The sequence below is a fragment of the Ailuropoda melanoleuca genome, chromosome 2 (genome assembly GCF_002007445.2).
Source record: "Ailuropoda melanoleuca isolate Jingjing chromosome 2, ASM200744v2, whole genome shotgun sequence".
NCBI classification, from domain to species: domain Eukaryota; kingdom Metazoa; phylum Chordata; class Mammalia; order Carnivora; family Ursidae; genus Ailuropoda; species Ailuropoda melanoleuca.
Window position 1 is genome coordinate 108597899 of NC_048219.1, and position 23658 is coordinate 108621556.

The 23658-nt window shown below is 43.0% G+C and overlaps 1 protein-coding gene and 1 long non-coding RNA gene across 2 annotated transcripts in view; one reads left to right on the forward strand and one right to left on the reverse strand.

The window, feature by feature from the left end:
• The window catches only part of LOC105241316, a 166357-nt gene that overhangs the window by 121903 nt on the left and 20796 nt on the right, over positions 1 to 23658 (forward strand). The gene's annotated exons all lie outside the window — the stretch shown is intronic.
• On the reverse strand, positions 11942 to 15982 carry CXCR4 (C-X-C motif chemokine receptor 4). Its single transcript, XM_002927676.4, has 2 exons — positions 15830 to 15982; positions 11942 to 13531 (listed from the first exon to the last, which is right to left on the reverse strand). The coding sequence occupies exons 1-2, from the start codon at positions 15842 to 15844 to the stop codon at positions 12485 to 12487; spliced, it is 1062 nt and encodes a 353-aa protein (XP_002927722.1). The 5' UTR covers positions 15845 to 15982; the 3' UTR covers positions 11942 to 12484.

A 23658-nucleotide genomic window follows, 5' to 3' on the forward strand; every position in this document is an offset into this window, starting at 1 on the left:
GAAATAAGTCAGTCAGAGAAGGACAAATACCATGTGATTTCACTCATATATGGAATTTAAGAAACAAAACAGATGAACATAGTGGGAAGGAAAGGAAAAGTAAAATAAGATAAAAACAGAGAGGGAGACAAACCATAAGAGACTCTTAACAATAGGGAACAGACTGAGGGTTGCTGGAGGGGAGGTGGGTAGGGGGATGGGGTAACTGGATGATGGGCATTAACGGCAGAACCTGTTGTAATGAGCACTGGCTGTTATATACAAGTGATGAATCACTAAATTCTCTCTATTTGGAGAGAGTAAAAGGTACAGGAAATGATAGCATGAAGGACACATGCAAAGGCCCTGGGGCAGGAAGAAATTAGCAAAACTAAGTGTGGCTAATTCACTAAATACTACACTAGATGTTAACTAACTAGAATTTATATCAAATCTTGAAAAAAAAAAGAAAAAAGTGAAGAAGTTGCTTGACTTTATTTTTTTTATCTTTCTTAAATGTATTGAACAATTTCCTGATTTCATAAAAAGAAGATATTTAATACAAGTAAATGGTTAAATGGATCTTAATAATGGGCATCATCAATATAAACATCATTGTCTATTCTCTGATATAATTATAGTACTCAGCTCTTTTTTATGGCTGAAGCAAAGCACTCATTTATATCTTTTTTCTTTTTTTTGTTTTTTTTTCTTTTTCTTTTTTTAAATTTAAATTCAATTGACTTTAAAAGCCTCTCTACAAAATCAGGTTACTATTTTACCTTTTGAAGGCTGCAGTAGCTATGGAGGTGGCTGCTCAGAACTTCCTTCAAGAAAGAACTTGTCTGGAGCTCAGTCAGCTGACAGTTTCCAGCTGTGAGTGCCTTCAGGTCACACCCAAGCTCTCTAGCAGAGGCCACTATGCCAGCTCTACCCAGGCAGGCCCCAGCAAATGATAGAGCATGGTCAGAATGCCAGGACCTAGCCGTTTCTGCCCAATGTGGGGCTTCTCTACTAGGTGCCCTTTTCCCTGGAGCTACCAGTTGGGTTGGCCAAGACTTTGCTGGGTCTGCACTGTGATCTGAGGCTCTCTCTTCCCAATCCTGCTTCCCTCCTAAGATCACAGTCTGAAGGCTTTCTCTTCCTTCCCTTCCTTTCCCTTTGATCTTTCCTGGCATATCCCCTCCAATAGACCTGTTGCCTTCCTAACCCTCTCTCAGCATCTGCTTCCCAGAGCATCCAACCAACATAGAGGGCTTCCAGTAATATAATGATATAAGATTAAAATGTTAGGGTTGTATTTCTTTAGATTTTACAATTTTCCTTTCCTAGCTCATTCTGTCTGAAGAGTTTTAGTTGCTCACTATATAAGGACTATTTCTGAAATGAAGAATAATTCCAGAAGAAGAATAAGTGCTTGTTACTAATCTGTAAGTTCCGCAAGACCTGAGATTTTTGTTTGTTACTGTCACATCCCAACACTTGACACAGAGCAGATGCTCGGTGAATATTTGTTGAATGATTGAATGTATATCTTAAGGACCATTTTTTTTCTGTTTATATTAAACAGAAGAGACAAGAACAAGACATACTATAATAGCATTTTATATAGAGGCTGTATTAGTTTGGTAGGGCTGCCATAACAAAGAGCCACAGAGTGGGTAGCTAAAACAACAGAAATCAATTTCCTTACAGTTCTGGAGGCTGGAAGTCTGAAATCAAGGTGTCAGCAGGATTAGTTTCATCTGAGATCTCTCATGTTAGCTTGTAAATGGCCATCTTCTCCCTTTGTCTTCACATGATCTTCCCTCTGTGAGTGTCTGTGTCTTAATTTCTTCATAAAGACACCAGTCATGCATTGGGGCCCACAGAAACCCGATTTTAACTCAGTTCCCTCTTTAAAGAAACCTTCTCCAAATACAGTCACATTCTGAGGTACTGGGAGTTAGGGCTTCAGCATATGAATTTTGGGGAGTACTACTTAAAGCCCATAATAGAGGTCCATAAAAACGTGCCATTAAGCAATTCTTTGGTTTAAGGTGTTTTATTTTGTGTTGGATGCAAATGAGAATAAAAATAAAATATAATAAAATAATATGAAAAATAAAAATTATATGAAACAAGGCAAATGTCTGATTTATAGTCAAAGAATTATATAAGTGTATCTAAAAAGCAGACGATGAGGTATAAAGGCTTAAATTCTTTGATAATTCCTGGGTGAACTTGTAATGCTTAACCAAGTACATCACACATCATAAAAAAGAAACAAGTTACAACTCATAAATGACCACATGCTTGAAACTACCAATGGAAATTTCTTTACCATGTGAATTTAAAATCTAAATCTAACCAGATAGTATCTTTCTCATTAAAATATATTTTTTGAGGAGAATTTTTGTTTTTAAAGATTTTATTTACTTATTTGAGAGAGAGAGATAGAGATAGTGAGAGAGAACACGAGGTGGGGAGGGGTAGAAGGTGGGGAGAGGGAGAAGCAAACTCTCTGCTGAGCAGGAAGTCCCACTGAGGCCGGATCCCAGGACCCTAGGATCATGACCTGAGCTGAACGCAGATGCTTAACCAGCTGAGCCACCCAGGCACCCCAAAGAGAATTTATATACTCTATAGACATGTGGGACAATTTGTTTCCCAGAAAAATACAAATTATGAAAAATTATTACTTATTAAAACATTAATTTCATTTAACCATAGGAAAAATGTTAATTTTTCCTTTCTAGTCCCTGCTGTCTTCCTGATTCCTGAGCCTATCTCAAGTAATAAAAGTAATGGGCTTGTGGGATGCCCTCCACAAAAGTGAACATTGGTCTTTCTTGGCTGGCATTTCCCACCTCCAAAACTCGCATTATGTTACATGCTGTAAACCACCATTGTTGTGTGCCGCTATATTTTGGGGACTTATTAGAATGAAGGAAGTTCTTCCCTAACATGACATTTCCTTTCTAATACAATACAAAAATGGAGTATTTAGGGTTGACCACTTACACATTGTTCCCATTTCTGGCCCCACAGTATTGCCGTCATGTATGAATGCCTAACGCTTTTAGAGATTTCCTTTAGGGTTTTCTAGTATGTTTACTTTCCTGTGGATTTTGAAAGACCTGACCTCTCTGAGAGAAGTCTTTTGAGAGACCCTAGATGCATATCACCTCTATGAGAGCCTTAACAGGCCAGCCTTGTAAAGATGGTGCCGTAACTATGTACTGATTCAAAATTGCTTCGTTCACCGTAAGCACAGTCTGGACCCATGGCTACCATTCTCTTCTACTTGTGGATTTCTCTAGAACCCTTCCTTGACATCATGACTGTCAGTTCAGAAACACTGATTATATCAAAGGCTCTATCGGGAATATAATGTTAAGATTTCTGCTGTTAGTAAATTCTACTACTAGATTCTAAATACCTTGAGGGTAATGGACATGTCTGATTTTAAAAAAAATATATCAAACTGTTAAAAGATAAACTGAGGCACATTAAAAAGTGTAAGATTTTCTTTGAGCAAATTGGGCTGGAATAGGGTAGCATCATACCAGAAGTAGTTTGGAGTGCTCCTTGATAAGACCCCAGAGAAAGACTTAACACAAAAAAGATCCAGAAGCAAAGAAAGGAAGTTGTTTGATTGGCTATACCTTAAAGCCTGTTGTCTGTTTTCAATTGCTTGTCTTTAGCATTTTGATTTTGTAACCTTGAGGCGTTTACCGCAGGCTTAGATTTTGATTTGCTTACATATTTAACGCCTACTTGGGCCCCCCCCCCAGGTAAGTAAAAAAAAAAAAAAGGAAAAGACTGTGTTCCTATCTTGAAGTGTTTATAGCCTAGGAAGGAGCTCCTGCACTTCCTTCTTCCCTGCCCTACGCCTTTTAAAACAAACTGATTATCTTTTCCTTATTCATTGTAATAAATTTTGAGAATACAGAGAAACCAAGATTTAAAAATCAACCAAAAAACCTATGGCTTAACTGCTGCTAATAACATTTCATCTTTTTTCATGTGAATAGACTTTAAAAAAAAATTAAGTATATTTACTTTTTCAATTTTTAAAAAAATTTATTTAAATTCAGTTAATTAATGCATAGTATATTATCGGTTTCAGAGGTAGAATTCAGTGATTCATCAGTTTTACATAACACCCAGTGCTCATATGCAGAGACTTTTAAAAACGTTTATAATCAGATAACACACACAATTTTGTAACCTGCTTCTTTCCTCTCACACATCATAAACTTTTCCAGTAGCCTGTGTAAACATTATTTAAGAAGCTAGATTATATTCCAGGGAGTGGATTCACTATAGCTTCCTCAATCCTCATTTTGCTGCCAGGTATGTATTCAACTTCCTGCCTTTTTTAAAATTCTAAATGCAAAACTCACCTTTGTGCACAAAACATTTTTAATATTTAGGGTTGTTTCCTAAAATTAAATGCCCAGAGATGGTCTCTCTCTGTCAAACGGAATGAACATCACAACTCCCAGGACATGTGCCAGTGACTTTGGTAGGGTCTGGTCCCTTTTCCCCTGACCCACAACGCTCAGTGATGCCTGGCTCACTGGGTCCTTATCCTTGGAACATTGCTACTTTGAAAATGTTTGCTAGTTTGATAAGTGAGAAGTAGTATGCTGTTGTTTTGATTTTTATTTATTTGGTTGCCAGTGAGGTCGAACATTTCCTCATATTTTTGTTTATCACTTTTATTTCCTCTTTTACGAATTGGCACTTTGTGTCCTTTCTCATTTTATTTGTTATTTCTTCCACATCTCTCTCTCTCTCTCTCTTTTTTCCCCCCACTCCATACAGGTAGGGTTTTGGCTCAGCCAGGGATTTTTTTTTTCCAAGGCCACTTTAGCCAGTGTAGCTTGTCTTCCTTCACTCAGGACGGTGGTGACTGAGCAGTCATTTTTATACTGTCATGCAGATATAACAGAAAATGCTCTTTAAAACAGAAAGTACTTTAAAGTCGCTTCAGCTTTTTGGAGTCTTCTCATCTGAGACAGCAGTTGGGCTTCTCACCTTGGAAAGAATGTTCTATAAAGTGAGGAAGTTCACTTGGGGACATTTTTAGTAAGAGACCTAAGAGTGGCAGCCACTTGGAGATTAATTCTGACATTGCCATGAGGCACCTGAAAGTTTAAAGGGAAGAGAACTATCCCCAGTCCTCCAAAAGCTGGGGTGAGGTCCAAAACTGCTTTCTGCACCATTGATTTTTCTTGGGCTTTTGTGGCTGTGAAACACTATTCATTGCAGTGGCTTATGGCTTTTTCTTTTGTCCTATTTACTAACTGGGGAGCTGCTGCCAAAAGTTGTAACTGGTGACTATCATTTTGGAAGAGTAAAACTCATGCTGCTCACCGCCGGGAAAGGTTAGTCAGCACCTCAACAACTTTTATTGGTGAGCTGTTGTTGTTCTTGCTACAGGGAGTTATAAAAGCAGATGCCACCTTCACCTGCGCTCTGGGAGATGAGAAGGGTAGAGCACAAAAGTGGATAAAAAGGGCAACTCTGTTATCCCAGGCCTTTCTTCCTAAATAATAGACCTAGTAAGCCAGCGGGATCTTGCCAACCAATATGGCACAAACCAACATACAGACTCACGTTGTGGTCCCATCTGTGAAAGCATTTTGTGAATGGTAAAGTGCTTTATAAGTGGTAGGTGTGATATTTTTGCAAATAGTTGAAAGTCACTGGTTCACTGGGTTTCTTCTTGGTTCCTTAAGCTAACTTAAGAGTAAACTTTCCTATATTTAGTTTCACTTATTCATTCATGTTTATTGAGTTTCTACTATATTTTAAGCATTGTTTAGACCTGGGGTCAGCAAACTGTCGTCTGCAGGTCAGACTTGACCTGCCACCTGTTTTTCATAGCCTGGGAGCAAAGAATGGCTTTTACATTTTTATAAAATTGTTGGAAAAAAAACCAAAGGAAGAATAATATTTTATGATACTTAAAAAGTGTATGAATTTCAAATTTCAGTGTCCACAAATAAAGTTTTGTGGGAACACAGCTATGCTCATTCATTTATGTATTGTCTCTCGATGCTTTCCTTCTACAATGGCAGAGTTGAGTAGTTATGGCAGAAACTGTGCAGCCTGCTGAGGCTAAAATATTTACTGTATGGCACTTTACAGAAAAAGCTTTCCACTCCTGTTCCAGAGACTGGAGATACAGCTATAAACAAGATAAACATTGTCTTTGCATCTGTGGGTATCATTACTTTAAAATGGTTCCAGTGTGGGGTGCCTGGGTGGCTCAGTGGGTTAAGTAGACGTCTGCCTTCAGCTCAGGTCATGATCCCATGGTCCTGGGATTGAGTCCCATGTCATGCTCCCTGCTTAGTGGGGAGCCTGCTACTCCCTCTCCCTCTGCTTGCCACTCCCCCTGCTTGTGCTCTCTCCCTTTCTCTCTCTCTCTGCCAAATAAATAAATAAAATCTTAAAAAAAAAAAAAAAAAAAATGGCCCCGGTGGGACTCACCCTTGATCCTGACTCTAGAAACATCAGGTTCTAACCAACTGAGCTAACCTTATATAATTTTAGCCAACACTGGCACAACCTTATGGAATCCGATTATTTTTTCATAAAATCAAATCAAATCAATGAATTAACTATGTTAGACTGCAAAGGTCTCTGCACTTAAGACATTAAATGAGTTAAGAAGCAAAATTTATTTTCAAAATGAAAAGAGAATAACTGTAATGACACACAAAAGCTGCTTTTAACTTTTCAAAAGCCTTTTATTTGTGCTAGCTTACACAACGCAGACTTCATGAGCTCAGAATTTGGGATGGAAAAGCTCACTTTAGACTGATAGAGACTGAGCAGTCTTGCCAGAGGATGTAGGATGTGGCCTAAAATGATGGTCTTGATTTCCTTCTTTAATCCCAGGGGCCTAACAAGTTGTCTCCTGTGGACAAAAGGCCAAGAAACTGCGTTTAGGGTTCCTTCCCATATCCTGTGGTTTGGCAGAATTTCTGCTCTTATCCTTATGATGTGAACAGACCAGGATGCTCACCCAGCTTGTGAGGTGGGCAGGGATCTGCTCTTCCCTAAATGGGGAATCAGTGGGAACAAGACTGGGACTGAAGGGATATTATATAATAGGAAAATTGAGTGGGCAGGTGGAAATTTTGATATCTTTAAATGTAAGGCAGTTTGGAAAGTCTGGGAGTCCTTTGGCTAACTTTCCAGCTTATCTAGAACACCAAAGGATTACATCTTCCTCTGTACTGTGAGCAACTTGCATACCTGCCTGGCCCAGGGTGGTGGTGTTCAATAAATGGTTCAATTAAAGAATGCCTGAAAGAATGAGGTCAAGCCACATGCCAACATTAATCAGAATGTTTGATGTGGTGTGCTCTTAGGAATAGAAATTCACGGGTGTTCATTCATTCGCTCATTCAACACATGTTTATTGAGCTCCTACTATTTTCCGGGCACTTAATCCCATCTTATTTCAATGATTTATAGTGAAAATCTTTCTAAAATATCAGTATCTGGGGCACCTGGGTGGCTCAGTTGGTTAAGCGTCTGACTTTGGCTCAGGTTATGGTCTCGGGGTCCTGGGATTGAGCCCCATGTGGGCTCCCAGTTCAGCGGGGAGTCCGTGTGTCTCTCTTTCTCTGCCTCTCTCTCTCCTCTTCTCATGCTCTCTCTCAAATAAATAAATAAATAAATAAATAAAATCTTTTAAAAAATCAGTGCTTTGTTGCTTTACAAAGTATAATCACACAACTGTCTATTAGTGAACCCTCAAGAGGATTGAAGAGCATGGAGGATCTTTTTGACCTCATGGTTATTAGCTTGGCTGACATGATAGAAGATAATAAAGTTACTGTAGTGCTTAAGAAGACACACACTAGTGTCAACCTGCCTGCATTCAAATCTAGGCTTTACCATTCATATGATGTTGGATAAATTTTGCCTCAGTTTCTCCATCTGTAAAACAGTCAGATAATAATACCTACTACATAGGGTGGTCATGAAGATTAAATAATCGAAGTACCTTGGTACATAGGAAGCCCTCAAGGTGAATGGTAACTGTTTTTGTTATCACACAGAAGTCAACCTAGAAAAGATAGAGGCATTTGGACTGAAGATATTGGGAACTTGAGGACGTGTCCCAGAATGTGGTGGTTTTGCTTCAGTGCCTTTTATAGTATGCATAGGGCAAAGAGCACAACCCCGTTATTGTAGTTTAACTTCTCTGTGTTCTTGCCTGAAAATGGGGAGAGTAATACCTAACTGGCTGGGTTCTTCTGAGGAACACATGGACAAGTGTGCCCGGAGTTCAGTTAGTACTCAGTAAATACTACTTTCCTTCTGATGGAGTCAAATATGAGGAAGTAATTCCCTTTAATTAAGAGTGTTGATGAGTTGGGTTCTAGTTAATTGAACTGTAATATGTAAATCAACTTAATCGTGGACTGGCTTTACCAGATAAACACCCAGCACCTGGTATGGTTTGGTTGAGCACCTTTATCTGTTTGATTTTGAAAAATCCTTCCCCCTTCTGTGGCTTCTTAATATTGTGGATCCCTCAACTCAGCCTGCAAACAGTTCACACTTTCAGTTGAAAGAAGGATTTTTCAGAAGGTTTTAGATTTTAATTGTTGGACTTAACAGGATTGCTTTAAATTAATCCAAGTCACTTGCAGACAATGGAACAATGGCCTGGTACCTCATCGCTCCTTGTTTATTTTTTAAATAAAAGGAGCAAAGTGGGATGTGTTCCAAACTGAGTCACAGGCTGTGGTGAGGATTAACTGAGCAAACTTTGTGGTCTTTGGGGAGACAGATATTGGGTGGGAGCTAGAAAATCTGCTGCAGTCACCCTTTACCATTTATTTCCCTTAGTGGGATGTCTTCCTAGCATAGCATGAGAGAAGAAGCCAAACAGAAAGACATGTTCATTATGCCAAAGTGACACTGAAGTAAAGGTGGAAGAAAATGGTGTGTGTTGAATAAGGAGGAATGACAACACATTCAAGTGAGACCAGGTAGAGGTGCTGAAGGGAGACCTTGGAACTCTGTCGGTTGATAATTTCATGGGATTATACTGTTTGGATATATCCTTATTTTTGTAATTGTTATCATTCCCTCATGGCCCTCAACTTGAAAAAGCATTCTCAGTCTTGAGCACTACGGACACTTCGGGCTGGCTAATTGTACCCCTATCCAATAGATGCCGGTAGCACTTTACCCACCCACCCCTCCCAGTATAATAACTCAAAATGTTTCCAGAGTTAACCAACGTTTCTCTTAGGCTGTGCTCATGGAAAGGTCATTCCTCTGGCTAACTTTTGGATCTCCAGCACTGACTGACTAAGCCACATTGACAGCCAGGTGGAGACCTCCTCAAAGTAGGCTGGGTACATCCCTATGATGCCAGGCTGCAATGTCACATTTTTAAGTGTTGTTTGAAGTTATTTTCAAGGTAATGTGAATTTTGTCTCCAGTGGTCCTTGCCCCTCCTCAGTGAGTATTACATGGACATAATGACAATTCAATTCTGTTTGTGGAGCATTTACTATCTGACAATAAGCTTGGAGAAAGTCAAGCTTATTAGATTGTTAAAAATAAAACCTGTAGGTTATCCTCTTAAAAGAGTGCCCCAGAATTATTATTTTATTTTTTTTAAAAAAGATTTTATTTATTTATGTGACAGAGAGACAGCCAGCGAGAGAGGAAACACAGCAGGGGAGAGGGAGAGGAAGAAGCAGTCTCCCAGCCAAGGAGCCCGATGTGGGACTCGATCCTGGAACGCCGGGATCACGCCCTGAGCCGAAGGCAGACGCTTAACGACTGCGCTACCCAGGCGCCCCCAGAATTATTATTTTAACATAGGCATAACTACAAAAGGAGGCTGAGAAGCCCAATTAGGGGGAGGTGAATTGCCCAGTAGCATTTTAGGAAAACAAAGGCTTTGCAAGATAAAAACATCTTTTCTCCCCAGTTACAGGCTTAATGTTATTAATAACTCAGATGTCATATTTATGCCATTAATGGCAGCATGCATACAATTTAAATATTTTAGCTTCCATTATACAATTCGATCTACATTACTGACCTTCAAGGGTCTCATTCATAAGGGACGAGGAGAGGGAACAATCAGCTACTTCATGCAAGGGCTGGCTAGCAGACTGGGTTTCCCAGCATTGTCGAACAAACCACGACACAGGGAATGCTTTAGAGCCACTTGGAACATGTCAGGGTGGGGACAGAGAATGATGGGGGGTGGGGCTTTAGGGGCAAGGAGAGAGCCAAGCCTTTTCTTCTTTTTTAAAAAAGAGTTATCCCACCTTTGTTCCAAGAGAGAATGAAATATCCATTAAGACTGGTGACACTGGGAATTTTGTTTCAGCTCGTTCCTTTTGTTGTGACTCCAGGGTAAAGGAGAGGAATCTGGGGTGACTAGGTTTAAAGCCAAGAGGAGAAAGAAAACGAATTCCTTTCAAGGATTCCTTCTATTGTCTCAAGAATAAATATTTATAGAGAAAGTTCAAGTGAAGACTTTTACAATGGTCATGGTTTTAAGACTAAGCCTTCCAAAGAGTACATGTAAAACTATGCTTAAATGAAGGGTGATCCAATTAGGCTACCCAGGGAAAAACCAAGAAACCTCAAGATAATTTCCTATATGAAATCTAATTGTGTTCTCAAGTGGAATAGGAATACCACTCTGAATTATTCCAGATCCATAGACTGCAGCAGAAATGTACAGCCAAATTGGATTCTATTTTAAGTAATTAAGTTATTTCCCTTCACAGGATCTATAATTTGCCTTCGACAAATGTGATTTGCCTCACAAAGATAATACATTGCAATTTTTCGTCCAAAATAGATTTTCTGTGCCAGAAACAATTATGAAAAGTAGACCAAATATTGCCTTGATTATATCCTGGTTATTATCTTTGAGTGCGTGTCTGGAGTGCCCCGTTTGTGTTTCAAAATGAGATAGGTATGGCTGCTACATCGTTTAGAACTTATCTTTAAACGGAGACCAGAGCTGAAATTTACTCAAGAGCCTGGGGCTTGCACAACAGTAGTGTAAATAGCTACGGGGGTTATTACATAAGACTCCAAAATCTTGTGCAAAATGTGGGCAATGAGGAGCTTGGTTCAGTGAACCTTTCTTCTGAGCTCTGAAAGCACCAATTTAACTTTTATCTGCTTGGTTAAACCCTTGAGGTGCTAGGTGTTACAATAGATTAAGTGTTGAGATTTGCATAGAAGATATTGCAAGAGGGGTATTTTTGGCATGGTTAATTTTATGAAGAAAACATTCACTTTTGGCTTTATTTTCAATAACAGTTCAGTTGACTTATGACCAGGTGTTCTGGGGAACAACAGTGGTATGGTGAAGAGCATGGGCTGGAACGATGAGTGGAATCAACTCCTGGTTTGTCCCCTTGCAAGTGCCAGTTATGGAAAGTCTATGAATCTCCGTCCCTTTGTCTGTGAAAAGGGAATGATGGTATCTAGATTGAGAGAATCAGAGGAGAAAAGCATACTAGGCTTGGCACAGCACAGACCTAGATTATAAAAGGGGTCAGTCATAGTAAAATCTAAAACCTTTTATCCTTTACACACATTTATCCTTCAGAAAGATTCTTTTTCATAGGAACTGGCTGGACGTTTCTAAACATCTAGGAGTTGAAGTGGTTGAGACTTCAGATTTTGAAGACAGATTCCCTGGTTTGGAATACTGGCTGTGCTACTTACCATAACCTTTAACCAGGTCACTTAGTATTTCTGTGCCTCAGTTTCCTGCCCTACAAACTGTAGTTCTACTATTAATAATTGAGCCAGAGTTCCTATCATAGAATTATGATAAGGGTTAAGCAAAATAGTACAACAACCAGGAAAGGACCTGACTTGCCAAAAATATGTTATTATTTTTGACTTCTGTTAGCCAAAGGAATCTCAACAGTAATCAGAACATAACACTGAGTAAATTTATCATGAACTTTTATTAACAACTTAATACAAGACTGTACATTGTAGGTGCTGATCAATCCACTTCTGAAAACTGAAAAACCAACGTTTCTATACCACTTCAGGCTTTGGTTATAAGTGCCATCTTCTATAGCAAAATCACATAGTGTAACCAAACAATTTAAGAACAGGAAAAAGAAAATGTTCCACTGGAATGGAGAGATTATTTATGTACAAACAGCTGAGGATCATTTCTAGCTTAAGTGATTCACTACACACTCTGGAATGTTCAGTTCTCTTTTCTACAGTCCTACAACCAGATATACAGCAACTAAGAACTTGGCCACAGGTCCTGCCTACAGACACTCATCCACATGAAAAACAAACAAAAATATTTATATAAATAAGTCAATTAAACCTCACAAAAACTAAAGAAACACAAGAAAAAAATCCAACAGTCAATAAAAAACTGTACAGTATCGGTCAGTCTTTTGTATCTGAAAAAATGTGTAACATAAAAAAAAAGTTCTTTAATGTATACAAGTCTTTTCGATCAGTGTTAGCTGGAATGAAAACTTGAAGACTCGGATTCGGTTGAAACAGAAGAATGTCCTCCCCGCTTCCCTTTGGAAAGGATCTTGAGGCTGGACCCTCTGCTCACAGAGGTGAGTGCATGTTGGGCAGAGGTTTTAAATTTGGCTCCAAGGAAGGCATAGAGGATGGGGTTCAGGCAACAGTGGAAAAAGGCTAGGGCCTCAGTGATGGAAATCCACTTGTGCACAGTGCTCTCAAACTCACATCCTTGCTTGATGATTTCCAGGAGGATGAAGGAATCGATGCTGATCCCAATGTAGTAGGGCAGCCAGCAGGCGAAGAAAGCCAGGATGAGGATAACTGTGGTCTTGAGGGCCTTGCGCTTCTGGTAGCCCTTAGAGTGGGACAGCTTGGAGATGATAATGCAGTAGCAGGACAGGATGACGATGCCTGGCAGGATAAGGCCAACCATGATGTGCTGAAACTGGAACACCACCAACCACGAGTCGTTGGGATAGAAGCGGTCACAGATATACCTCCCATCTGCCTCCCTAACATTGGCAAAGATGAAATCAGGAATGGTCAACAGGAGAGCAGGTATCCAGACGCCAACATAGACCACCTTTTCAGCCAACAGCTTCCTTGGCCTCTGACTGTTGGTGGCATGGACAATAGCCAAGTACCGGTCCAGACTGATGAAGGCCAGGATAAGGACACTGCTGTAGAGGTTGACTGTATAGATGACATGGACTGCCTTGCACAGGAACTTTCCAAAGTACCAGTTGGCCACAGCATCAACTGCCCAGAAGGGAAGCGTGAGGACAAAGAGGAGGTCTGCCACAGACAGGTGTAGTCTATACTTGTCTGTCATGCTTCTCAGTTTCTTCTGGTAACCCATGACCAGGATGACCAATCCATTGCCCACTATGCCCGTCAAGAAGATGATGGAGTAGACTGTGGGCAGAAAGATACGGTTGAAATGGGCATTTTCCTCCCGGAAGCAGGGTTCCTTCATGGAGTCATAGTCGCCTGAGCCCAAGTCATCTTCTGTGTAGTTATCTGAAGGGTATATCTGCAAAAGAGGCAAGGGAATGGACATTAACTTTCAAGTTCAGCTGGCATTCTCCAAGTTCAAAAAAATGTTTCTGCTATTTTTTAAAAGTTATTTATTTATTTTTAAAAGATTTTATTTATTTGAGAGAGAGCAGGAGAACACAAGCAGGGGTAACAACGAGCAGGCAGCCCGATGCGGGCTCGATCCTGGGACTCCGGGATCATAAGACCTGAGCCAAAGGCAGATGCTTAACTGACTTAGCCACCCAGGCGCCCCTAAAAAGTAATTTATAAAACCCAACTCATCCCAGCCTTCTTCAGGACATTCTGCTCCCAATGAAGTAGTGAGGGAAGAGCACAAGAGAATTATTATAGACTCCTGCAATCTCCTCCCCATCTTCCCCCAGAGTCATTTCATTATGTCCTTCTTTAGTAGAACCAATTACAAAATTCTTTGTTTAGAACAAAAGGGTGCTGAGATTCTGAGGGCTTCAAAGTCACATCTTTGCTAACTGTTCTACCCCGCCCACTAGGGGGAAGAAAAAAACCTTGGGAGGGAAAATACCAAAACAAAACACAAAGAGGCGACTCCTAGGCTTCGAGGATGGGGGGTGGGGGCGTTGGGGCGGTGGAGGGGAGCAGGTGAGGAGTGGAAATAGAAACTCGTGTTCTGAGGACCTGGGATTAATTTTCTATATGAAGATTAACCCGGACAGAGAAAAGGGTAGGAAGGAGCATGGGAGGGGGTCCCCAAAACGTTCTCCTAAGGCGCAAAACATTGCCTTCCCCTCACTTGTCTAAACACAAACCATTCTGTACTAAAAGCAACATGTAGTGGGGAGGGAGAATACAGCCTTAAACGACGAGTCTTTAACGCTTGGGGTATTGAACAGGGGTGTTAGAAGTGGATACCGCCCCGCACACATGCCGGCAGAGGGACATGGGTGTCTCTACCCTACCTATGTTTATCTCTTGGCGCGTTTGGGACGTTAGGGAGTGCAGCATTTTACTGGGAGGGGAAGATCACGGGGTCTGCACTCATGGTCCTCGCCCCAAGTTTCATTTCCTCACTCTCCCGGATCGCTTCCCACCCCGCCACTGACCCTGTAAATGGGGTCGGAGGTCTGCAGCTGGAAGCCTCCAGGCGGAGGGCGCACCAAGGGCCGGGGGGTTCCAACGCCGGACCTCCTCGGCTGCCCACTACGCCCACGCCCACCGCCAGCCGCAGCAGCTCCCAGGGTTCAGCCCGGCAGCTCGCCAAGTTCAGTCCCACAGGGTGCTGGGGAGAGAATGGGCGGCTCCTCCGTAAGCGCCTTTGAATTGCGCGCGGTTGGGGGAAACGAAAAGCCTTCCTGGTAAGGGGTTTTCAAAAGTCTCCAGGAAACCACCAACGGTTAAACAGCGCAATTGGGATCGGTGAGAGCCAAACGGTCTCCCCACTTGCACCTGCCCGTCTGCGCCGCAACTACCGGCAGCCCAGGTGCCCTCCCAAGACCTCACTCCACCCCAGTCCCCGCAGCGCACACCTCTGGGTCCTGCTGCGCAGTGACGGGTTAATACTCCTCCCTCTGTACTATCCCAAACTACCGAACCCCGGGGTCCACTCGTGGGGCTTCCGATGCCCGCGAGGTCTCTCCCACAATCCCAAGGCGCGCGGGTTTCTCCTGGCCACCTCCCTGCTCCGGCCAATTCTCAGACCTCTCTCAGGCACGCAGCACCTTGGGTCCGCCCGCCTTTCCCGCCCTCTGCTCACTGTGAGGGGGTACTGACACTGCTCCTCGGGCGGTGCAGAGTTTAGCGAACACTCGCCCAGCCTCAAGAGTGGTCCCCAGGAGCCTTTGCCTGAAATTAACCAGGGGCGCTGTCTCGCTCTGGGAACTCAGCCCCGGCGCACCGCCCTCCACCTCTAAATTCAGATCTTATAGTTCACTCCAAATAAACCTCCTCCACCCCTGAGGGAGAGACCCTTGGTCTGAGTCCGGGGGCAGCGCGCACGTCTTCTCTGCACTTGTGCACAAAATGTTATGTTTGCAAACAGCGTGCAAGCCTAGCGCGCACCGCAAGACTCAAGGGGGAGACACATGCAGCCACCGAAAAGGTCCTTCCAATCTTTTCTCTTCTACTTACAGAGTAAAAGATTCCAATCCTACCCCCCTCCTCCAGTGTAACCAAGCGCACGAAAACTCCTTTCCATGATCCTTCTCCGGGGTACCGGCACCTCCCATGTTCTGGTCGCTTCTGCCCGCTCCGAGAGGGGTTGCGCTCTAAGTTTACGTGTTTGTACGTTTAAGAAAAAGCAGGTTGAAACTGGACTTACACGGAACGCGTCCATGGTAACTGCTCGCTCTCCAGCCGCAGGGGCTACCGGAGCACCCAAGTCGTCGGGGTCACTTTGCTACCTGCTGCCGCAGACAACAGACTGAAGTTTCTGGGTGAAGCTGGACTTTTATAAAAACACGCTCGGCGGGCGGCGCATGCGCCGCGTGGGTGCGCGGGCGGGGCAGGGAGAAGGNGGCGGGGTGGGGGAGAGGGGGTAGACGTGGGGGAGGAGGGCTTGAGGGAGGGGCTGGGGCAAGCACTCCTGCAGTCCCAGTGAGGTTAATTGGGGTAAACCTGGGAATCCCCTGAGCTGCTGCTGTTAGCTGGAGGTCACCTTGTGAGTCGAGCTGCGTTCCCCAACTTGGGAAAACTGGATGCGACTGAACGGAGGTGGGAAGCGTGGGCTACCAACGCGTCCCTGTGTGGCGCATCCATCCTTGCTCACGTGGATAGAATACCAGACCCGGGAATGCTACAAATGGAGACACTGAGACCCGGAGAAGGGTAGTGACGTGCCAGAATAACCCAACCAGTAGGCGGCAATGCTGGAAGTAGGTCCAACATCCGACTCTATTCCCTGCGCTTTCAGCAGATGCACCGCATTCAGAAAATAAAATGATTCTTCAGAGCACAACTGTATGCAGCCATATATGCACATCCACAGTAATAGTACCGGCATCGGGTATACATAATAAGGAAACACTTTCAGAAGAGGGTAGGATTATTTGGTATAATTAGGGAGGGAGACTGTGATAAAGAAGTAGATGTGTATTTCTGGACAACCAATTAGTGAATATTACTTAAAAAACACACGTCGGTGTGCTTTATTATAAGAGAAATTTAGCGAATAGTACTGTTTTTGGTAACAGATCGCGAGGTAAACTTGCACAGAATCACTTATTCATTTTCACAACAGCCTGTGGGTGTTAACATTACAGCGATGCATTTAGCCAACATATATTTATTGAGGGCCAATGTGTGCGACTCACTGTTCCAGACGCTGGACATACGGCCCTGAACCAGAGGATAAGGCCCCCATGCGGAGGAAACAGAAAGCTGACTGGCGGAGATGAATTGCCAGGGTTGGCCCCGGGATTCCAAGCCCAGCTTGAACCAAGGTCTGGCCGGGTGTCCGGCGTCTTCCACGTCTCGGTGTGGAGGACAGGCGTCCGCAGGGATAAGAAATTAGGTTGAAGGTTGGGCGGGGTGGGGCGGAGGTGGGGCTAGACGTTTAAAAGAGTCCCCGACAGACTGGGGTTTGCAGTGAACGCCCAGACAGTGCTTTCCATCCTCGCGCCGCTTCCCGCCGGCGCGGAGCCTGGGTGGGGCAGGGGAACTATTGAGGGGCGGGGCCGAGAACTAGTGCGACCGCTGGCGGGGTGACCGTACCAGTGACAGCGGGGGACCGAGATGTGAGCGTTAGCCAGCGAAAGCGATGAATGCTCTGTGACGCGCACCCCGGGACGGTCCCAAGAAAAGGATTTGCCTAGGCTCGACCCGAACACCAACCCCTTTACTTCAGATAAAACCTTTCAGTCTGGAGGTGTTCCAGAGATAGTCTGGGGGCTGGGAACCTTTTCTCTAAGAGCATAGTTTTCCTCTTTTGTCAGCACCCCTTCCCTAATGTTTGAAGCTGATGTTGGGGTCAGGAGGTGGGACTCTTAGAAACTGCTAATTTAGGACACGATAATGACTAGATGAAATTATATCGTAATATTACGTTATGTAGAATTAAAAGAAGACTTTTAAAAGCAGTTTTATTACGTCATTGAGTAAAACTTGGGATCCTCACATTTTCACATCCTAGGATAGGAGGCGATGTTGAAGGACCAGAATTTCAGACAGGTTCCATGACTTGCTTTCCACAAAGCTAAGTAGTGGCAGAATCATTATGTTTTGACCCAGAATGTCAGCTGCATTGTACCTCAAAACTCTTCTCTTCATTATGGTGGAAACCTGACAGGTGGAAATTTCAAAACCTGCCCCCAAAAGGGAGAGAGGATAAATCCAGAGTAAAATGATTTGCATAATAAATATTTGTTGATTGCGGACAAAAGAAAGGTTTTCCTTTATCTGTGGACTACTTTAGATCCTTTTAGGTATATCTGCTAAAAGGAAGCAGACAATTAAGAGAACAATGAAATGCTATTCAGTGACTGTCAAATTAAGCAAAATTTTTCTTTTCAAAGATAATATCTGGTCATTAAGATAAGGCCAGGTGTCTCTCCCTTGTGGCTGGTGGGGAATGTGGATTGGACATCCTTTCTGGAGAGCATTTTGTCTGTTGTTAGCAGAACCTTAGAACAGTAATTCCACCTATAGAAACATCCCAAGAAAATAGAATTTTGCCACAAAGATAATCGTGGAGGCATTATTTAAGACAGTGAAATATCTGAACAGCCCTAAACGTACATTAGTGGAACAATTTTGGTATATCCATATATGTGGAATTCCATATGGCCATTGCTAATGATGTTTGTGAAGAAGAATTTTTAATGACATGGGAAAATGCTTATGAAACAATAGGTGCAAAAAGTAGGATACAAAACTATGTATATAGTGTGAACTCAGTTATGTTAAAATAGGTACTAGAAAAAGATGGGAAGGAAAACGAAAAAAAATTTTTTAAAGATTTTATTTACTTATGGGGCGCCTGAGTGGCTCAATTGGTTGGACGTCTGCCTTGGGCTCAGGTCCTGATCCCGGAGTCCTGGGATCAAGCCCTGTGTCAGGCTCCCTGCTCAGTGGGGAGCCTGCTTCGACCTCTTCCACTCCTGTTGCTGTGCACATACTCACTTGAACTCCTCTCTCTGTTAAATAAATAAATTAAATATTTAAAAAAAGAGAGACAGAGAGCCCAAGCAGGCAGAGGGGCAGAGGGACAGACTCCCAGCTGAGTGGGGAGCCTGACATGGGACTGGATCCCAGGACCCTGATATCATGACCTGAGCTGAAGTCAGACACTCAACTGATCCACCCAGGCGTCCTCAAAACCAAAATGTTTATAGGAGTTTTCACTGGGTGCAGAATTATATTTGATTTTTTACTTTCTTCCTTGCATTTTTCTATGCTTTCCAAATTTTCTGTAATAGGCATGAAACATTTTCATATTCAGAAAAAAAGTCAGTGTTAAAAAAGGAAACAGAATGCCTCCCTTCTTGTACCTTTCCACTTCCTAAAATATTCACTAGATAGGATGACTTTTTCCATAGTAGTCCTCCTTTCCTGAGGAACGGTCTCTCCTTATTTTCCCCTGGGCCAAACCTACCTAAACTACTTTTTTCAACTACTCTATGATATTCTTAAAAGGAAAACAAAGCAAAAAACTCAAACGTTTGTTGAATGCTTGTAATGGGCAGCTGACCTCCTATAATCCCTTTAATCATTCTGCAAGGTGTGTGCCACCTCTATACCACGGGTAAGGAAACTGATGTCCAGAGAGGGCAAGGAACTTGGCGGAGGTCACGCAGTGAGGATCTGCACCCAGTCTGTCTGGCTCCAAAGCCCAGACTCTCTCCACTACATCACAATGTCTTCTTTCTCTAATGGCTGCTATTCACCCTCTGACGGCTCCCTCTTCTGAAAGGTCACTTGGCATCTACTTACATACTGCTTTGAGTGGCATCTCTTGGGATGTTATTCAATTTTTAAATGAGTGTATGTCTTTTCTCCTCTTCCTCAAATATTCTGGGCTCCTTAAAGTGAATGCTCAGATATCCTCTATGCAGCTAGTTCACTGATGAACAAATAATGGGCTCCCTAATCGTTTACTGAAGCTTTATTTAATGAATTAATGACTTTCCTGTGTGGCTCTGGCAACAGAGCCAGGCTTAGGGGCTGTCAGGGCTTTGGCAGAGTCCCCAAGTTCTCAGGCTGGCTTTAGCCCAGGGAATAACTAGCCTTGGCTTTGGTTTGGAGGGGATGCTTGCAAATCCAGTGACACAGTGGCAAGCATTCTGCCACCTCCTGTTGCTCGGTCTGCATCTGGTTGATTTGTGTGTGAGTGTGTTTGCGTGTGTGTGTATCTGTGCCTGTATGTCCCCAAACAGGCTCAAAGGCAGTCAGGCAGAAACCTTAGGGACAGACCACTGCCTGATGGTAGATGATAGGAGGCAGCAACGTTACAGGCCTTCTGAATGCACCAAGTCTCCTGTCCCCTTGCTGGCTCCTCCCCTGCCTTTTAAAAGAAAAATGGCCACTTTTGCTTCTGAAAGAGAAAAAGAATACAAACTTCATTGATGGCAGTAGGGGATACTTCAAGGGACAAAGTTAATTTTTTCCCAATTGATAAAAACAAAACAAAACACACACACACACACACACACACACACACACACACGAGACTATTTCCCAAAGGGCATGTAATTCTACCAGAGGGTTACAAATCTCAGAGACAATGCTATCAAATGTCAACTATTTCCAAGCTGATGTTAGGTGGAAGAAATGGTTCCTCACCCCACTGCGCCCAGCCCACTCTTCCTTTCTCAACTCCATAAGTCTTTAATGCTTACAAGTGAAAAAAGACTTCGGGAAACAAACCAAATTTAGGAAAATTATTACTGGTTTTCGGGGTACCATTTTTATCTTACATCTAAGTCATATTTTGAATTTCTAAAAAGTCTGACTTCACTGAAGTCAGATTATTAGTGATTTCCACTGAAGCTTTGTAGCAGTCAAGAACAGTCAACAAAATTTCCTATACAGAGAGAAAAAGAGTGATTGGTAAACAAATACAATGTAAAGTTCCCCTGGTTAGTCATTTTAAGAAAGCAGCCACTTAATTAACAATGCAATGATCATTACTTGGCTAGTTAGTCCCACTGCCAGGGAATGCATTGCTCTCAAAGTTTGCTGTGTTCATGTGGCAGGTTCAGTGTGGCTTTGTGGATCGGAAGAACAACAGACTCAGTGCTGTTGCCTCAAAAATTACGGTGTCAAGCTGGGAAAGAGGGCACGACTTTAGGAAATAATTGAGTGTGCAAACTCTGTTCTCCATGGAGAAGGCTTGTCATTGTTTTCCTTAAACCAGTAATTTACTGGCAGTGACCTCAGGCAGCTATATAACAAGAGGAAGTGCCTACAGTTCTGTGGATGGCCTGCTCTCTGAAGAGAACTGTGCATCCCACGGCAGAGCCAGGGTAGAGCCAGAAATGCGGTGGTCTGATCACCCATGCAGATGGGCTTTGAGATCTCGCTGAGATCATTCTACCAAGAGTTATATTAGCAGAATGATAGGGTGGAAATTGTGTGTGTGTGTGTGTGTGTGTGTGTGTGTAGGGGGATCCATGCAATGTTCATGCAAGAGCAATTTTCTAAATCCAGAGCCATGATTATGCCTTTGGAGCTACTCACAGGTATAAGGCACAAGTGACAAACCCTGCAGATACTGTAAATAAATGAGGCCATAGGGAGTGGTGAGGACTGTGGAGAACTGGGGTGTCTAAAGGGGATAGCCACCACCCTTGATTATCCTGTGTGGGAATTTGGGCCATATCTTCCAATTGTTAAAGAGAAACTGAAAGTCCTGATTTTCTAAGGTGAAAGCTCTTGACTAAAATGTTGATTCAGAACACACAAGCAATCAAACAAAAACTCTTTGAGCTTCCAGTTTACACTAGCCTAAATTATGATACTATGAGTCAAAAGAAAGATTGGGGACTTGGGGGACCCAGAAGGATGGAACAGGATACATAAAAGACAGCAATGTAAATAGCCAGAACTGTCCACAGAATTCTTTTAGGATAGCCCTGTGCTATAATTTGTCCATTACTCCGAGACTGAAATTAATCCCTTTGGATCTCCTGAACTGGTCCTTCTTTGCAGCTCCCAACTGCACTCAAGATTAAAATCTGGGACCCTGAAGACAGCTAACTCAACTCCACCATTGCTCTATTATATTCCCTCAACCTTTTCCTCATGCTCAGGCTCTTAGCCTTCTCAGTTACCTCAGTGCATGAGCACTGGCCTGCTATTTCTTTTAGCTTTGTAGGACAACATCTTTCTTAGTTTCTTTTTTTTTTTTTAAGATTTTATTTATTTGAGAGAGAGTGAGAGAGAGAAAGAGAGATTATGAGCAGGTGGGAGGGGTGGAGGGAGGAGCAGGCTCCCCACTGAGCAGGGAGCCCAATGTGGGGCTCCATCCCAGGGCCCTGGGATCAAGACCTGAGCCGAAGGCAGCCTCTTAACTGACTGAGCCACCCAGGTGCCCTCTAGGACAACATCTTTCAAGAAGAGGAACATCCCTCCCTCTTCTCTTTAAACAGGAGGACTGATAGTAGAAAGAAGGATTGCCCACTGAATAGAGTAACTTTAGTGGTTCAGAGCATGGGGCGTTGGAGCTTGAGTGCTGACTCTACCCATGTCTTCCAGCTCCACATTCAGCGACATCATGTGGGTAGCTGGGAAAGTGTATCTCTAATATATTTCCTTAGCTGTAATAGCCAGATAATAATAACATTTCACTTTTTGGATTGTTGGGTGGATTAAATATGATAATGCATGTCAAGTTTAAGCACAGTGTGGGACCCATTGTAGTGCTCAATAAACATTGCTTGTTATTAATGTATCTCAGCTGCTGAAATGTCTTCTTGTTGGTGGAGGTCTCCGTTTAACCAGGCAAATGGATTTCTCACTCATTACCCACAGAAGTGAGGTGAAGGGAAATGGAATCTTAAATAAAGTGTGAAATGTTCTTACTTCTAATTGTGGGGCAGAAGAAAGACTTATGTGGTGGGGGAAGGAAAGAGAAGTAATAAAGTTCTCAAATGTGCCTTGAAAGCCATCTCCTGTAGTTACGAAGACTCAGATTCAGGGTTGGAAGGGATCTTTGAGAGCATTTGGTCTCCATTCCAAGGAGCTCCTTCTACAACCATATGGGACGCTCCCACCTCTAAGGACTCCCAAGGATGGATAGCCCATTCCTCAGAAAGGGAGCTCATCCATGGCTGGGCGAACCTGGGCACTAGACAGTCCTTTTCTCCAGGCACCTGCCTCCCCTATTTTCTTTCCTCTGGGTCTAATTTAACTAGAGCTTGGCTGGATGAGATGCCTGCCGAGAGAGGAAGCCAAGGAGAGCGGCAGCCAAAACCATCCCCAGGCTAAAGCAAAACCTGCCCTTCCAGAGACACTTCTGCAGCCACAAGGATGAGTCTAATGAGAGCCCTCTTTGTTCCATTAGCAAATTTGAGAGCGGAATTGGACCAGGTTAGGGTTTCTTTTCATAAAGGAAATTATCTCCTAACATGGAAGATTTGGGGGATTAAATGACTCAAAAGATTTAGTGCTAGACTTTTTAAGGCCTCCCGAGACTTTCAGATGTACTTGCCTGGAGAGAAAATGTGGGAGGCAGCAGCTTCGGAAGCAGGCTAATAAAGAGAGAGATTAACCCCATCCTGGCGTTACATTAGGGGAAACCAGGTTACAAAGAAGGCTTAAAAAATTGTCTGCAGATTCACTCCTAAGTGGAATTCTTTTCAGCAGGTGCTGAGGGGTACCTGGAAAAGATGTTGCTTTATCATCCAGTTGCCCTTCTGACTCTTTCCAACCAAAAACATAGGGCATTTCCTGGAATGTCTGTAATGTAAAATTGCGGATGGCTTTGTGTTGGAGCAGTTTCTTTTCAAACAGAGGAAACGAAACCATTTTCAGAGTCATTTAAATATACCAAGGTGGGGTATTTCAGGTTTTCTTCCTTGTTTTTCTACTCCCTTATTCCTGTAATCAACAAGTTGTGGGATCAAACTCTGAGGTACGTTTATTCAGATACAATTTTCCCAGTGCTGCTGTCCAGGGCCCTGTTTGCCTTTGAGAGCCCAGGTGGGGCAGCCC